The sequence below is a fragment of the Rattus rattus genome, chromosome 12, assembly GCF_011064425.1.
Source record: "Rattus rattus isolate New Zealand chromosome 12, Rrattus_CSIRO_v1, whole genome shotgun sequence".
NCBI classification, from domain to species: Eukaryota; Metazoa; Chordata; class Mammalia; order Rodentia; family Muridae; genus Rattus; species Rattus rattus.
Window position 1 is genome coordinate 28,056,140 of NC_046165.1, and position 19,531 is coordinate 28,075,670.

General features: G+C 35.6%; 1 protein-coding gene across 1 annotated transcript in view; it reads left to right on the forward strand.

Annotated features, from left to right (window-relative positions):
- The window catches only part of Klhl1 (kelch like family member 1), a 477,093-nt gene that overhangs the window by 129,351 nt on the left and 328,211 nt on the right, over positions 1-19,531 (forward strand). The window contains exons 2-3 of the mRNA XM_032917698.1: positions 8,843-9,025; positions 17,844-17,980. Of these exons, the coding sequence (XP_032773589.1) occupies positions 8,843-9,025; positions 17,844-17,980 (320 nt within the window). The remainder of the gene's footprint in view (positions 1-8,842; positions 9,026-17,843; positions 17,981-19,531) is intronic.

The following is a 19,531-nucleotide window of genomic DNA, read 5'->3' on the forward strand; positions in this document are numbered from 1 at the left end:
AGTATCTGGAACACATGGGCACTGGAAAAAATTTCCTGAACAAAACACCAATGGCGTATGCTCTAAGATCAAGAATCAATAAATGGGATCTCATAAAACTGCAAAGCTTCTGTAAGGCAAAGGACACTGTGGTTAGGACAAAACGGCAACCAACAGATTGGGAAAAGATCTTTACCAATCCTACAACAGATAGAGGCCTCATATCCAAAATATACAAAGAACACAAGAAGTTAGACCGCAGGGAGACAAATAACCCTATTAAAAAATGGGGTTCAGAGCTAAACAAAGAATTCACAGCTGAGGAATTATGAATGGCTGAGAAACACCTAAAGAAATGTTCAACATCTTTAGTCATAAGGGAAATGCAAATCAAAACAACCCTGACATTCCACCTCACACCAGTGAGAAAGGCAAAGATCAAAAACTCAGGTGACAGCAAAGGCTGGCGAGGATGTGGAAAAAGGGGAACACTCCTCCATTGTTGGTGGGATTGCAGACTGGTACAACCATTCTGGAAATCAGTCTGGAGGTTCCTCAGAAAATTGGACATTGAACTGCCTGAGGATCCAGCTATACCTCTCTTGGGCATATACCCAAAAGATGCCCCAACATATAAAAAGACACGTGCTCCACTATGTTCATCGTGAGCCTTATTTATAATAGCCAGAAGCTGGAAAGAACCCAGATGCCCTTCAACAGAGGAATGGATACAGAAAATGTGGTACATCTACACAATGGAATATTACTCAGCTATCAAAAACAACGACTTTATGAAATTAAGAGGGCAAATGGTTGGAACTGGAAAATATCATCCTGAGTGAGCTAACCCAATCACAGAAAGACATACATGGTATGCACTCACTGATAAGTGGCTATTAGCCCAAATGTTTGAATTGCCCTAGATCACTAGAACAAATGAAACTCAAGACGGATGATCAAAATGTGAATGCTTCACTCCTTCTTTAAAAGGGGAACAAGAATACCCTTGGCAGGGAATAGAGAGGCAAAGATTAAAACAGAGACTGAAGAAACACCCATTCAGAGCCTGCCCCACATGTGGCCCATACATATAGAGCCACCCAATTAGACAAGATGGATGAAGCAAAGAAGTGCAGACCGACAGGAGCCGGATGTAGATCCCTGAGAGACACAGCCAGAATACAGCAAATACAGAGGCGAATGCCAGCAGCAAACCACTGAACTGAGAACGGGACCCCGTTGAAGGAATCAGAGAATGAACTGGAAGAGCTTGAAGGGGCTTGAGACCCCATATGTACAACAATGTCAAGCAACCAGAGCTTCCAGGGACTAAGCCACTACCTAAAGACTATACATGGACTGACCCTGGACTCTGACCTCATAGGTAGCAATGAATATCCTAGTAAGAGCACCAGTGGAAGGGGAAGCCCTGGGTCCTGCTAAGACTGAACCCCCGTGAACTAGACTGTCGGGGGAGGGTGGCAATGGGGGAGGGTGGGGAGGGAACACCCATAAGGAAGGGGAGGAAGGGATGTTTGCCCGAAAGGAAAGGAATAACACTCGAAATGTACATAAGAAATACTCAAGTTAATAAAAAAAAAAAAAAAAAAAAAAAACCAAAAAGAAAAAAAAAAGATGAACAACTTAGACTTCTGAATCTACTAAAGCAAACAAAATATATAGTTTTTACCTCTCAAATATTATTCAAAAACATTTGTGTTACCTATGTGTATGTTTTTATATCATAACACACTTGAGAAAAAGCGCTACTTAACGTTCCCATTATGTAAAATAAAATTGTACCCAGAAGCACATTTAATGACTATTTTTATTTCTCTCTTGTCTAAGTATCAACACCTGGTGCTTGAACTTTATCCACAATAATACTTTCCAGATTCCAGCTTCTCTCCTGGGGTTAATAAGTTATTTCTGAATCAGTGCATTGAGCATGGCTTACCATTTATTTTTAACACTTCCTCACATTTCATTACTGATATGACAGTCCTGTTTTCACACTGCTAGGTGAGTTGTCTGTAGAGTCATTTAAATTCCATTTGTTGCTTACCTTTTTGTTTATGAATTTTAATATTTTGTGATTATGGGTTTGTGATTTTAATTAAAATCATGTAACATTTAAACAATGTAAATAAAACCGTTTGTATTTCCTGAAGTATATGCGAAGAGTATAGGGGTAGATAGAGTGAAGTTTTCAATAAATGATTCTATATTTTACTATACTTAGGTTTTGGACCAAGGACTATATTAATATTTATTTTCATATTATTGGGTATTGTGAGAATATTCTTTAATGTTTAATGTATTTTTCTTCAGTACTGAACCTGATGGGATACTCGAACTAAAATGAAAGGAATTATTTGAAAATTAATTTAGCCATCTTATTTTTTTCCTCTTCATCACTTATGATCAAGATTTTGATTATCTTATGTATATATTCTAATGCTGTTACTGTCTTGTTTGAAATAGTATTAAAATGGCCCTGGCTGGAAGATAGCTAAATAGTTAGGAAGTCTTACCATATTTCTTTTCTTTTTTTTTTTTTTTTTTGTTGTTGTTGTTGTTCTTTTTTTTCGGAGCTGGGGACCAACCCAGGGCCTTGTGCTTCCTAGGCAACCGCTCTACCACTGAGCTAAATCTAACCATCTTACCATATTTCTAGATGACATAACTTTTGCTTCTAGCTTTGACATAGCAGTTCACAAACTTCTGTTTCTCCAGTTATGGGGATGCAACTTCTCTCCCTTTTGTGAGTATCTGTAATCATGGTCACATAACCACAAGCATATGAATGCACCTAAAATAGCTTAAAATATAAATAGCATAAGTATTTATAAAATTTTGTTTTATTACTTTTAGTATATGTGTCAATTTTTCTATCTCTATCCATAACTTTCTATTCATCTATATACCAATTTATCTCCCTACAAATTGTATTAACTTTATTTTTTCAAGTCCTTAAACTTTATCTTGCAGATTAAACAGGACTTAAAATACCAGTGTGCTTAAAATAGCTAAGTATTTATTTTGAACAATTCTTGACATTTCAATTATTATATGAAAAATATATGTCTTACTAAGTAATATTAGAATGCTTGGTGACTTGTTTATTTATTTAGTTAAATTCCATTTCTTCATTAGCCTTCTTACTTATAAGTTTTAATGCTTTTTTGAGAGAAAGAGAGAGAGAGAAATGGAGAGAGAGAGAGAGAGAGAGACAGAGGAGGGAGAGAGATAATTTTCAAAATATACCTCATTGATATATTATTTAACATACGTGTAAATATGCAAATAAGTACATTGTATGAAATTATCTTATTCTCCATGAATTATAACTTTGCATTTGGTGTGAAAGAATAGGAATTCATAGCACATTTATTTATAAAATACTCCCTCAATGATAAACAGTGGGATAGATATTAGGATTTAATTTTGGTTGATTGTTATATTAGTATTAACTTTTTCTATAGTGAATTGTTGTGTTCTATAAAATTCATAAAACATGCCAAAAGGTCAGTCTTGAAAACATCTAGACAAGTAAAATTGTATAGACTGAGTATGTTGTATTTATGTATTTTGGAATATATATATATATATATATATATATATATTCTATGAATTTGAGAATAAGGAGAAGTGTGGAAGAAATGGAAGTAGAGAAGTAGTTTTATTGTATTATAATTTTAAAAAGGAAAAAATAATTAAATTTAAACCCATGTAATAATTTCATATATTTATCAATCACTAAATAGTTGATGAACTCAAGTATTTTTCTTCCCACATTTGTAGTTAACACATACTTGCAACATGGTAGGAAAATGCTAACTCTACTGTTCATGAATAGTAAAAGAAAGAGTTCTGAAATTACTGATGTGTAAATTCAATCTCTTCAGAAGCTGCATACATGTATCTTTTCATGAGGTCAACTAAATGAGAACTACAAAGTATCTGTATCAATTTGCATAGTGAGAAATTTCACAGGTCCCACACCTAGGCTCAGAGAAATAGATAATAAATAGTTGTTAATAGTCAATCACTTTACTTCAGAGATGAGACCTCCAAACACATTTATATGTGACCAATATTATATATACATACAAATATGGTAATCTCCTCTCTCTCTCTCTCTCTCTCTCTCTCTCTCTCTCTCTCTTTCTCTCTCTCTCTCTCTCACACACACACACACACATACACACACACAGACACACACACGCACAAAAACACAGACTAATAATTACAGAAGAAAATTAAGAAAAGATACATTTAGAAGAACTCATCTATCAGTGGTTTTAGGTTTGTTTCAAGAGTCAAAAACAGACATTAATGAATGAAACAGCTGTTTCCGGACAAATATATGTGAAATAAAGTAGATCATATTTATAGCATGAATAGCTCAAGCGATATTATCAATTAAATGGATAACTGTTTTAATTTTTAAGTATGCTAGACTGTTGATGATTTTATCATGACTTAAATTTGAAACAGTTTTATAATTTCATTTTCTAAAATTTGAATTTATTATATTTTCTAATATTGTACCTTAGTAATAATAAAGGTAAAAATTAAAATATTCATTCATTCTATTAAAGACAGTTTAATGTGTTATTTTATTATAAGTTTCTTAAAGATTTAAACTTGAAATACTAGAGTATAATAGGAAAAATTAATCAAAGTCGTCTTTTCATTTTATATATAGAGGAAACATGTTTAAAGATATAATATGTATTTTCTAAAGTTTTAAAGTTTTTCTTATCACATTGTAAACCTTGATTTTTAGTGGGAAGGAATCAAACCAATGAAGCTCATTTTGTAAATAACAGGTATTCTGGTGTGGAAAATTCATTTTAAAATCTCATCCTGGATCAAAGGTGGATGTGCATTAATCCTACCCAAGTCTGAGATTAAGAAATGATTTATGAGAATTGTACAAGAGAAAATCATATTGAACCAACAGAACCATTTATCTGACAGATCAAAAACCTTGAAGAAAATGACTTTTTTCAAGACATATAGAAAAAAGCAAAATGTGAAAAATTAAAAAAAAAAAAACTAGGTGAAAATTAATACCAGAAAAATGTCTTGACACTCAGCTTGTCCTCTCTGTTCTTATTTTCATTGTTTTAAAATTTCTTAACATGGAGAACTGCATACATGTATACAAAGAAGTCAGATTATTTCCAACCCCATATTTTCCTCCAACTACTACAACACAATACTGCATAATCATTACTATTGTTTTATATTTTCTTCAATTAACTTAAGGTGCTGTCCTTTTTCTGTCCTTACATATGTTGGTGTGGAACCATCCACTGCAGCACTTACTAGTGGCCACACCCTTTAAAAAAAACAAGCAGACATCAAAAGTCAGAACATGATTTATTTTTATTTTACTCTACTATGTCAACTGTCAATAGGTCACCAGTCCGGGGTGGAATCTCCTGCCTAGAAAGCTTGATTTTATACAGGTTGGTCTAAAATATGCAACTCGTGTCTCAGACTATGTTTTATATAATTCTGAAGTCTCACTGAGACTTAAACATCTGTTACCCAATTTATTTAATAGTGCAGTCACTGTCACTCAGGTCACTTGATAAAACTTAGTAAGGTCTGCATTCATAACATTCACAAAACTATGAAACCTTCACTAAGAGTAAAATCCACACTAAAGCAGACATTAAACTTGCAGATCAGTTTCGATAAAAGGTTATGGGTGGAAGCATTTTCCCAGTTCTGTTTCAAAAAAGAGCTGAAGCCTTTCTGCAGGGTTATAGTTAATATCTTCAATTTTAGACATGAGCCATGAATTGTAAACAGAGTATTAGAAATACCAAGATTTCATGGGAGACATTTATAATGCATCTCTGACTCAGTTTTCATTGCGGCCTGTGATCTTAAAGAATGATGCTGCTAGACTGACAAATGCTCCTTGCAGTGAGTTTTTTTTTTAATATCCACACATGTCTTTGTGTATGGACATTCATTGCTGTGCTACCTACGTGAACCTGATTGTAGACACATGTTCCAAATCATGATGCTACTCTGGGTCAAATTTTGAAAGGTAAGCATTTAGCATAGCAAAATCTGTGCTAAGTTCAAATGTTCAAAGGGAGACAAGAAAAATCTCTGAAAACATCTACTGTGCAATTAATTCATGTTGATACCAGATGACACATCGTACATGTATGTTAGATGGATGCCCTGTGGATTCTTTTCGATCTTCTGGTACACATAAACATTATCTTTAATTGATATGAATGGTTTATTTTATCTATCAAATGTAGCTTTACTTTTTTTTCCTGCTGTATGCTAGAGGACCTCCAATCAACTTGCATGGGCAAGAGATGTATTTATTTTCTTCCTAATCTTCATAGGGGAAAGTTCTAATTTCTATCATATTTGCTTATGAAGTACCAGCTGGCTTTTTATACCAAAAGTGCGTTCACGAATTAACTTAAAATTGGTTGTGATTTACAAGCTTTTGATGAATATGTTTCATTACTTATATTTTGTTCCAGAGTTTTGTTGCTGTATAGAGGTCTATGGCCCACAGCTAGTCAATTGCAACATTGTAATTAACTTTGGTCTTGTTGACAAACTTGGGCAGCACAATCTCCTTTTTTAAATGAACTTCTAAGACATTATTTTCTTGTAGGTGTTTTTTTACTGGCTATATTATTAAAATAGTTTTAACAGAGCAATTTGCATTGATTATAGAACTTAAAATACAATATAAAGTTAATATGCAGAATAAATGTGTTGAGAGAACAAGCGGAGTAAGCATATTCATTCTGTCAACCATTCATCATTTCTTTGACACAAACTTACCTCACAATTTGATGCATTGTCAACAGCCATTCCATGTGTAAAATAGCCACAAAATTCAGTCCTCTGTCTTATATTGTTCATATTTATTTTATATTAACTCGCAGATTTTCCCCATCACTTTCTACCCCTTCATGTGCTTATCCTCTGATCACTGTCATTTTACTTTCATATTGTATGAGTTTTTTAATTGGGATCTTCAACAAGTAAAAATTTACTCTAGTTGCCTTTGTAAGCTTAGATATTTCTTTTAATGTAACATCTTTCAAGTATACACATGCTGCCCAATAGGATGAAAACAGTTCTTATTTTTGTGGAGGGATATCATTTTGTTTGGTACTTACGCAAAAAATTTAAAACATTTTAATATTCAACATCAATATTATAATACATATGTAATGCATATACTATTTCAATGACATCTTCAGATTTTAACTTGGTACTCTGCTACAGAAAATCTATATAAAGTCACCTACTAAGATAAGGAAATACTTTTTCTTTAATTTATGTCCTGATTTCCAAAACAAATAATCTTTATTAAACTGACTTTTTAAAAAAATTTCATTCCAATCACCTTTAGTGATTTTAATCCTTCTTTCAACTCTTCCATAAGAGTCTCTGAGGTCTGTCCAATGTTTGACTGTGTCTATTTGCATCTATTTCAGTCAGCTGCTAGGTAGAGCCTCTCAGAAGACATCTACCCAAGGTTACTGTCTAAGCATGACAGAGTATCATTAATAGTGTCAGAGAGAGGTGCTTGCTTTTAGGATGGGTATCCAGTTGGTTATTGGTTGGCCAGGTCTTCACTCCCTGCTCTATTTTTATCCCTACATTTCTTTTAGACAGGACATATTCTGGGTCGAAAGTTTTGTGGGTGTGTTAGTGTTCTTATCTCCCCTGGGGTTCCTGCCTGGCTACAGGAAGGGGTCTTCTTCAAGTTCCATGTATTCACTGTTAGGCATCCTGGCTAAGGTCACCCAGATTGACTCCTTGGAGCCTCCCTACTTCTAGATCTCTGGGGCTTCCTAGAGATTTCACCCACCCCCAACCCCGACAATGTCAGATTTCCATTCATTTTTCTAGACCTTTGAATATCTCTCCTGTCTCTTCCCACACCTGATCTTACCCCTTATTTCTTTCGCTCTCATCTTTCTCACCTACTTCCCTCCCTCTCTCTGCTTCCAATGACTATTTTGTTCCCTCTATTAAGTGCGATTGAAGTATCCTCACTTGGGGCTTCCTTCTCGTTTGACTTCTTTGGGTCTATGGGGTGTATCGTGTATCATGGGGATCTGTCCATTTTGGATAATATCCACTAATCAATGAGTACATGCCATATTATGTCCTTTGGGTCTGGGTTACCTCACTCAGGATGATGTTTTCTAGTTCCATCTATCTTCTTGTAAAATTTACAATGTCCTTGTTTTTAATAGCTGAGTAGTATTTCACTGTGTAAATGAATCATAATTTCTGTGTTAATTCTTCGGTTGATAGACATCTGAGTGGTTCCTAGTTTATGGCAATTACGAATAAAGCTGTGAAGACAATTAACAAATCTGTATGACTGGGAGCTCTCAGAGACTGAGCCACCAACCAAGAATATACAAGAGCTGGTATGAGGTCCCTGGCACATATGTAACAGACGTTCAGCTCAGTTTCCATGTGACTACTCCAACAAGTGAAATGGAGGCTCTCCCAAAAGCTGTAATGTGACCTTGGCATCTATTCCTCGACAGAGATGATTTGCCTGGCCTCTGGGGGAGAGGATAGGCCTAATCTGGCAGCAACTTTATCTACCAGGAGAGGAGATTACCCAGGGGGGCCACCCTCTCCAAGAAGAGGAGGAGGATGTGGGAGGGAATATATATATATATATATATATATATATATATATATATATATATATGGTTTTTTGTTGTTGTTGTTTTCCATGATAATGTCTGTAAAGAAAAAGCTCCATTTCTGGACCATTACTGATATTTATTAAACATCATCTTCCTGTTGTGTGTATGTGTGTGATTTATAGGTTGACAACGACCAATCATTCACTGACACCTCAAAGTGATTTGGACTCCAGTAGCTCTGAAGAATTCTATCAAGCTGTTCACCATGCTGAGCAATCATTTAGAAAGATGGAGAATTATCTAAAGCAACAGCAGCTGTGTGATGTCATCCTGATAGTGGGGAATCGAAAGATACCTGCTCATAGGTATGGGAGTGTCCATAGTGCAATTGTATATCCATATTTCTAAAGCTAATAGTCTAGCTTTTAGACTGAAGAATTTGCTAGCTGTATAACAAGTAGAAATTATAATTTCTTGACATCTTGCGTTGTTACTCTGTTACTCTACATGCCGGGGAAAATTAACTCATCATTTTAATTATTTAACTACTAATAAATAAAAGTAAACTAAACATTTAAAATAATTATTCTTTTAACATCTTTAAAACTGCATATATTATATATATTAGTAATCAATAAATCTGAGTATAAATAAATAAATGAAAATCAATTAATCTATCAATTAATTCATCGATGACACATTCAGATAACAAATAAAGCACTCTCGGAGTGATTTAACAAAAAGTCAGTCCAGATTTGAATTCTATATTTCATGATACTCGTGTTGTCCTTTGTCTCTCCATTGCATTAGTTTGAATATGTTGCCAAGTATTAATGAACAGCGATTGCTAATTCCTGTTATTTTGACATTGTTGGCATAAGTGTTTGTTTGTATATATGTTCTAACTCTGTTTTTCCTCTTATAGAGTTACTTATTTCCTACATTTTCTTGGATGTAGTTATCTTCTTTGGGTTGCAGTTTTCCTTCTAGTAATTTCTGTAGGGCTAGAATTTAGGAAACATATTGTTTAAATTTAGATTTGTCTTGGAATAACTTTTTTTCTCCATCTGTGGTGATTCAGAGTTTTGGTGGCTACATTAGTCTATGTTGACATCTGTGATTTCTTTAGAGGTTGCAAGAGGTTGTCCAGGCCCTTCTACTGTTTAGAGTCCCTGTTGAGAATCAAATATAATTCTGCTGTGTCTGCCTTTGTGTTACCTGGCTTTTTTCCCATGCCACTTTTAATATTCTTTTTGTATTTTTGATTATTATGAGGAGGGAGATTTTCTTTTCTGGTCCAGTCTATTTAGTGTTCTATAAACTTGCTGTGTGCTTACAGGCAACTCTTACTTTAGGTAGGGAAAGTTTTCTTTTATGAATTTGTTGGGAATATTTTCAAGGTCTCAGAGCTGGGCCTCTTTATTTTCTTCTATTCCTATTACTGTTAGATTAGGATTTTTCACGGTGTTTCAGATTTCCTGGGTGTTTTGCATCAAAATGTCTTTAGATTTGCCATTTTCTTTGAAGTATCATTTTCTTCTGTTTTATATTCTGTGCCTGAGATTCTTTCCTCCATCTCCTGTATTCTGTTGGTGATGTTTATCTCAGATTTTGGTCCTTTGTTTTTGTTCTTCTGTTCTTTCCCCTAGGTTTTCAATATCCAGGATACCCTGTTTGTGTTTTCTTTATTGCTTCTATTTGTTTTCACATCTTGCAGTTTTATTTATTTCCTTCACTTGGTTAATTGTATCTTTATTTCTTTAAGGGATTTATTAATTTCCTTTTTAAAGCCCTCTATCACCTTTATAAGATTGGATTTATGGTAAGGTTGGATTTAAGGTCATTTTTTTTCCTTTGGTTGTGTTAGGCTTGCTATAGTAAGGTAGCTGTCCTCTGAAAGTGTCATCTTGATCTGGATTTTGTTGATTTTTTTAAATGTCCTTTAGCCATTTGGATGGCTTTGGTTCCTGGGTGTTCATGTTGTATTAGGTATTGGGAGGGGGATAAATTTAATGGTCCTTATGTGTCAGGCCACTGATAGGTATCTTGTGCTGCATGGTTTCCGATCAGCAGGTCTGTTTGTTTCAGGATCTGTAGGTCTGATGAAAGTGGGGAGAGAGGTGACTGGAAAACGGAGGTCCATCTGAGATAGCAGGCTACCTAGGGCAACTTCGGGTGTCCCAGAGGACTTAGTGAACAGGGGAGATGTTTGGTGAATGGAAGCTAACTTGTATTTAGGCTCTTCGGGTCAATAAAGGTATGTGGAAAGGTAGGGGAGAGTGTGTCTTTGAATTTGTGAGAGTGGAGAATGAAAAGGAGAAATTGTGTCATTATATTTAAATTTCAAAAATTATTTTCATAATTCTTATTTTATTCATTGTTTGGTATTATTTGAAATCATATGAATATATATATATGGGAAAGACATTACAACAATTAATGTAATTTATAATTTTGTTCATTGTTTATTAGAAACAGTATGTTTGAGTATATATCATAAACTCCTAAAACTTATTCAGAAAGAATAGGCATAAAAGACAAAAATGAAACATTAGTTGTCATGTCCTTAAAAGTATCCAACTTGGGGTGGGGATTTAGCTCAGTGGTAGAGCGCTTGCCTAGGAAGCAAAAGGCCCTGGGTTCGGTCCCCAACTCCAAAAAAAAAAAAAAAAAAAACCAACAACAACAACAAAAAAAAGTATCCAACTTAGGTGCCATTTCTTGAAATAATTTACAATAAAATGGTAAAGTTAAATTTTAAATCATGAATGAATACAATAATAATGTTTTACCAGGAATTATTGTTGCCTCCGTCTCAGTAAAGAGCGACACCACAGCATTCTTCTCAAAGCAGTTTATTCAGGAACCTTACAGCATGGAAGCAGGAATCTTTCTTTTCTTTTCTTCTCTCCTCCTCCCAGCCCCCGAGCACACTCCCTTATATTCTCCCTCAACCCCGCCTCCTCAGTCCAGACTGGTAATCTCAGTTCATAGGTACAAGTCACATGGCTGATCTTGCGTCACGGTGCGCCTGCACAGCTCTCACAATGGACATGGCTAGTTTCAGGTGTGTGAGGAAGTCAGGTGCTAGTCATGAGACTTAGCTGCAGTCCCGGGCGACATCTTGGGACTGCCGCCACACCTGCTCCCCACATCCTTTGTGACTGTATAGCTCAGAATGGCTCCCCTACAAATTATGATGCAGGTTTTTGAGGGGAAGTGAAGATAAAGAGGAGAGGGGAGATTCTACATAGATTGGCTTGGTAACACCAGAGCACAGAAGGCAACTGTGCAAGTTTAAGTATAAAATGTTATTAGAAGAAACAAAAACATGCAAGGGCAGAGGAACAATGAATCAAGGAGTCAACCTTGTCTCCTTCAGCCTCCCAGGGATGTACCTGATGCATGCAGACATACTATGCTTCACAGAAGCACATGATGGGTTGGTTACCACTGGCTCCATTACTTGTCTAGAGGTGAGGAACGTGTTGGCAGACGAAGAGCATGGGACCTTTGGGGCCAATGAAGCTTTTTGGAAGAAGTGTCCTTCTTCCTTTGTTTTATGTTAATACTGATTCAGAATGTCTGGGCCTTATAAGGAGGACATAGACCTAGAACAAACTAAAAGATGGATTTTTGTTGTCTTTAGCATAAGGAAAGAAGTATAAAGGAAACACAGCAAAACCTTATCCATGTCATCTGGAAGAAACCTAATGGCATAAAAACAATTGGAAATAGCATAAGAACCATACAGGCAGTACCCTGAATTTAGTATAAAGACAGTCAAATGCTGGTAGAACATTTGGCCAATGGTATTTTTTTTTTTTTTTACATGCACTGCAGTAGTACAGTAAAATTTAAAGCCATTATAAAAATCATTAAAGCAGTGCTAAAAGGGAGACTTTGCAAAAATGAATATTTAAGCAACGCATAGAAATCTGCAATTAGTCACCGCAAAGGGCAGGTCAGGGATTAAAAGGAAGTCACTGAGGAAGAGGTAAAGCTGAGATAAGGAAGTCTGTACTTCTCTAACTGAAAAAAAAAAAAAAGGTTTCGAAAAGGGGGAGGTTGACAGTTTCAAACATGATAAAAAATTGAAGTTGAATATAGCAGTCTTTAATATATTTGTAAAGAACTACATTTTAGTGACCCCCAAGGAGAGATTTGCCTAAGTGACCGCACTTACCTACTGAATCAGTTTTTGCTCCAGCTTTCCTTACGTTAAGGGAAGCTAAATAAGCAAGTATGGAGATCTTAACTTTTGCCAAATATTGAATCTAGGTTCTAATTTAAATCTTTTGTGTCACTAAATCTAAATGCAGAATTCATCCTTTCCCACTACTCTGACTGAGCGGGCAGCATTTCCCTAGAGCTGATACAGATTTTATTTGATGTGATTCAAACTTGCACAATGTAGGTCACAAAATATTTTGCTCTTCAGAATGGGACCTGCCTGTAGTACAAACTTACAGTGTAAGAACACGCTGATTTAATTTATGTTGAAATACTTGTTCCTGGAGAGATGCCTAACCTGATGTTTATGGAGACAATTACTATTTATCACCTGATGTTTATGGAGACATTTACTACTTAACACTTTGATAAAACCGATCATTTTTCACTCACTTATTTCTCTGGGTTGCAGTAAATATTTTGCCATTTCTATGCTTTTTAAATAAAATTAATAATTACTATTATAGAGATTATTTTATGTGTAAATATGTTTTGCATATGTGTATGACTGTGCACAACATATATGCTTGATATCTTCATAAGTGAGAAGAGGACATTATAATCCATAAAAGTGATTTAAAGATGTTTATGAGCTGTCAAGCGAATGGATGAAATCAAACCCTTTTCCTCTGAATGAGCAGCCAGTAATTTTAACTACTGAGCCATCTCTGTAGCTGCTATTTCTATTTATTATTTGTTAATATTTTGTAACTAGGTCAATCTAGTCGTCATTCTGATTTAGCGTCCCAAAAGATAAGAAAGCAGGTGTGACCCACGTGGCCTGGCTTTAGATTGATAAAAGTAACAATGAAAAATATTCAAAATATTTTTGTTATATAGGTACATAAAGACAGCAAATAATATATTTTCATTAATTCAATAAAGAGGTGCTGAGCATGAGATAAATGACAACTTAAACGATGGTCTATTCTGAATTTTTAAAACACATTTTATTAGACACAGTGGGAAATGAGTTGGATGAAACGATGAGAATGTGAATGCAAACAGTTTGTAATATTTGGCTTACAATGCTCAACCTCAGTATTACAGAAGTTCAGGAAATTAGAGCAACTACAGGTTAAACACACACACACACACACACACACACACACTCACATGCACACACACACACTCACAAACCACAAATACACACACACCACACACACCACACACACTCACATACCACACACACACACTCACACACACACACTCACACACACACTCACACACACACACTCACACACCACACATACACACACACACCACACCACATACACACACACACCACACCACACACACCACACACACACACTACACACACACACTCACCACACCACACACACACACACACACACACACACACATCACACACAACACACACACACCACACACACACACACACACACACACACACACCACAACACACACACACACACCCACATACATACACACACACACACACAAACACAACACACCACACATACACACACACACACCACAAACACACCATACACACCACACACACACACATACATACACACATACACACACACAACACACACACACACACTCACACAACACACAAACACACACACAGACACACACACACACCACACATACAAACACACACCACACCACACACACACACCTACATACACACATACATACACACACACACATACATTATTTTCAAGTACAAATGACATACCTGTGTGTATGTAGCACTGTAAAAATGATAAAAATCCTAAGAAAAATCTAATATGGTACATTACAACATAAAATAGTTTGCAAATTAATATTCTATTAAAACTAATAAAGTCTACATGATAATGAAGTAGGGTATTTCTTCATAAATGAAAGGAATAAATCTACTATCCCCCATTAAGTAAGAATACTTTATGATATATTGTAAATGATACTAGAAAAAAATTTCTAGTAAACAAAAGCTAGGAAATCCTTTGTCCTCATAGCTAAACTAAAAGAGGCCTAAAGAAAACATTTTCTACCATTGATAAGAAATTGATGCTGTAAAGAGAAATAAATACTTGAAAAAAGAGGAAATATAAGTTTTTCATTACCAAATATACATCATACATATAAATTCTTCTTGAAGTCGAATGGAGGAAGAAATTATCATACTGTAATTTCATATAATATCCATTAAATGGTACAAATGCGTTTGATGACCAATTAGTGTTGGTTAAAGCAGAAAATTGTGAAGTCGTACGATAGCCAAGGGTAATGTATAGTTTAATTTTTAATGGCTCATTGGGTAAAATTTATATTATACTATCAACAGGTATATTTCATTATTTGGCTTATTTTTGGTTTAGTCCTGTGAAACAGTTTCATGAATATGTGCAATGTATTGTCACCAAATTCATTCTTCATATCCCTGGCTGTTTTCCTTTCTCACTCTTGCTTACACTGGTTTTTCTTTTTAATTTTTATCTTTAAGTATTACTATTCTTTAATCATTTTTTATAGTCCAGTTGTTATCCCCATGCCTGTCAGCCCGTCTATGGTTCCTCATCCCATTCCTATCTCCAGTCTCCAAGAGGATGTACCCGCCCGCACACCACCACATCTTCTCACTCCCTCAATTCTTTCCAGGGTTAGGAGCATCTTCTCTCACTGAGGCCACACCAGGCAGCCCTCTCCTGTATATGGGTTGGGGGCCTTGGACCAACTAGTGTATGCTGCCTGGTTGGTGGTCCAGTGTCTGTGAGATCTCAGGGTCCAGGTCATTTGAGACTTCAGGGTCACCCTTCTCCTCAGCTTCTTCAGTTTTCACCAGCTCACTGGTTGGGTGTAAATATCTGGATCTGACTCTGTCAGCTGGGTCTCTTGAAGAGAAGTCATGATAGGATGCTTTTGGTGAGCACTCCACAGCCTCAGTAATAGTGGCAGACCTTGGGACCTCCCCTTGAGCTTGATCCCGATTTGCTCCTGTCTCTGGGCTTCCTTTCCATCAGGCTCCTCTCCATGTATATCCCTGCAGTTCTTTTGTTCTTCTTTTGCTCATACTCTTCTCCCACTTTCACATTTGTTTGTTTTGTTTTGACCCATTGAAGGTAAATTAAGGTTAGGTATATGAGCAGGATTAAGAAAACTAGATCACGGAGGTTTATCAGTAACTACATCAGTGAATAAAATGATAAATATATTCCTTCCTCAGAAACAATTAACTGCCAGTCCAGCCTCAAGTTCTCAGACTCTCAGTCACAAATCAATGTTAGAATGATGAAGGACAGATGCTTTCCTCCTGCCCTGCCCCACCCTGCCTTTCATTTTCCAGCCCAGTTTAGGATCTGTAGCTTCTGTGTGTTCTTCCTTGCAACAGCAATACCATATATAGAAGAAAGCCTTTTTTTTTTTTTTCATCTTTATTAACTTGAGTATTTCTTATTTACATTTCGATTGTTATTCCCCTTCCCGGTTTCCGGGCCAACATCCCCCTAATCCCTCCCCCTCACCTTCTATATGGGCTTCCCCTCCCCATCCCCCCCCATTACCATCCTCCCCCCAACAATCACATTCACTGGGGGTTCAGTCTTGGCAGTTCCAAGGGCTTCCCCTTCCACTGGTGCTCTTGCCCACATGTGGCCCATACATATACAGCCACCCAATTAGATAAGATGGATGAAGCAATGAAGTGCAGGCCGACAGGAACAGGATGTAGATTTCTCCTGAGAGACACAGTCAGAATACAGCAAATACAGAGGCGAATGCCAGCAGGGAAGGAATCAGAGAAAGGAAGAAAAAGCCTTTTATAACACTTCTCCTCCCCCCTCTGTAGGCTCCTTCTCTTTTAACTTCTTTATTGATTACTTGTGATTTTCACATCAAGCCCCCGAACCCCACTCATCTCCGTGTTCCTTCATATCCAACCCTCTCCTCCTCCACTAAAGAAAACAACAAAAAAACAAACCAAAACCAAACCAAACCAACAAACAAAACACAAAATATATTGATGTGCAAGCTTCAATGTGTCATAGCATGTCCCACAGTGTACCTTTAAATCCCTCACCCTTCTAAAGCATCCCAATATCCTCAGAAGGGGTTGTAGATGCCTCTTATTTAGGGTTGAACACTTGGATCTCACTCATTTTCAACAGGTCAAGTCTCTTCATTATCCACTGTCCAGTGTAAAAAAGGAAGCTTCTCTGCCCAGGGCTAAATAATAGCAGTAGTCTCCAGATGTAAACCTGAATGTTTAAAGGATGTTTGGGTACATGCTTACTTAACAAAATAACAGTCACAGATTTAGTCTGTGTCATGGACAGTGACAGGCATTTGACTAGGTTTGCAGTAGCAAGCTTTGTATTCCTTATTGGAGAACATGCATCATTTCAGTCTGCGGTTATCTCAAAACCAGCCATACTATGTGCACAGTGTTTTCATAAGGAGATATGTATTTCCTGGCAGATCGGCAGTGTTGCATGCAGATTCCAAGCAGAACACAACAAATGACCCTTTCTTCCCCAGAAGCCTACATTGCTTTGAAGAATATAAATATTTGGAAGGCTGCATGCTAGCTAGTAATAAAAAAAAAAGAATCCCTTCTCTCTTCCAGGTTCAGACTCTGTGTTCTGAATGTCCTGGATCCAAAACTTATGTTTTGTTTTGTTTTGTTTTGTTTTTCTTTTTTTGTTTATTTCTTCATCAGGGTTAGAACATTTCATTTTGAGGGGCAAAGAGGAAAATGGCCACAGTGGTTTTTTTTTTTTTTTTTTTTTTTTTTTTGATGCTTTTGAAAAATTTTTGCCAAACAATTCACAACCTCCCAATAGTTTCAAAAAACCATTTGACTTCTTTTAAATTTAAATTATAAATTTAGAGTTTGATCAAATTGCTGATGGTTGATTCATTGTTCTACATTATGTCTGCTGAACTTGGTGCTTTGTGCTTTAGGAGCAATGCCTGAAATAGATCCTGTGCCTCTTTCAGGCTTGTCCTGAGCTCTGTCTCCGACTATTTTGCTGCCATGTTTACAAGTGATGTCTGTGAAGCCAAGCAAGAGGAGATCAAGATGGAAGGCATAGACCCAAATGCACTCTGGGATCTTGTTCAATTTGCATACACAGGTACAGTAAAATAATTATAATACCATATTGATACCATGCTTGTCTTAAAACACTGGTTTTAGGTCTTTCAAAGCTAAAATAGCAACTGAATTTTTATCATTAGATTTTTAGTTATAGACTACAGAATGGGAAAAAGGTGGTCTTTATATTTAGTGAAATCACAAATGTACAAAGATATATGCTTTGTATTTTTCATACAATGCTTACAGTATTAAAATGCATGAATAAAATTAGTATTGAGGATGTAATGAAGTTATAAAAGAAATACAGTTAATCATTACATTCAAAATTGCTTATCTCCATAGTTATCCAGAATATTAATCATATGAAAAGATTCTCTTTAGAAATAAGTTAACATAATTTGCATTTTCCTTATTGTGTTAATTTAATGTTAAAATTTCATGACATTTATATTGATATGAAAATTGAGCTAAAAGGTATAATAATGATAATTAGAGTTTGGAGAACAACTACACTTGGAAATGTGAAAAGTTTTTCTAATTTACTATGTTTATATATTCCTTTGAACATTACAATATTTAAAAGTACATAACGTTGTAAATTTTGTGTTGTCAAATATGTGCAATTCTGAGCTATACCAAAGGAGAATGATTTAATAAATAAGGCAGAGTTAAAAGGGAAAAAATTGGATGAATGTCTTAAAGAAAAATATAAAGAAATGATAAAATACATGAACCTTGCATATCGAATTTAAAATCAGTTTCAGCTATGTGATGTGAAATCAGACATTTCTCATCTCAATAATTTTAAAATATAGTTATACACAGCAAAATTTTCACTATAAAAGTCTAAGACTATTTGAAAGGTATTGTAATAGTGGAAAAAGACCTTGGTTTGGTTTGACTACAACTGGATTGAATTAAGGGAGCTGGCGTTTAAGCCTTGGGATGAAGAAAGCATGCTAACTCCTTGTATTGTCTACTTAGGTTAGCAGAGAAAAAAAAAAATCTTTGCATATCTTTGTTGTAGTCTCAACACTTACAAATTCCCTGAAGGCTATATTTCAAGGCACTGAGAAAATGCTTAGAGAATGTAAAACTGTAAAAATGTTTTTGAAAATACATCTCAAAGAAATGGAGAAAAATGTATGTGTAATTCTAAATATTCTGAAAAAATGATTTTAGGAAAATTAAGATCAATAAGCATTAAAACATGTCTAAAATTTTCTCAAATGGGGGAACTATTCAGAGCTTCACAATTTAATTACAATCTGTTTATACCTCTAGATAGTAAACTAGTCCATCACAGACAACAAACTTATCAGTGAAGCCTGCATACAGAGTGATTCACAAAACAATCTCAAACCCCCATCAAAGTCTGCCTACTGGTGGAGTCTAGGGGAACTGTCACCACATTTACCCTGACATGAGCTCACCAGTATCCAGTGGATGCTTCAAAAGTTGATGGTTCCAAATATAGTTCATATTAAAGTCATTGAGTTACAAAGAGGAATGGATATGAGAAGGGAGCGTAAAAAGTGTTAATAATGAAGGCAGGAGTGTAAGGGTGTGAGAGGACCCAGAATTAACT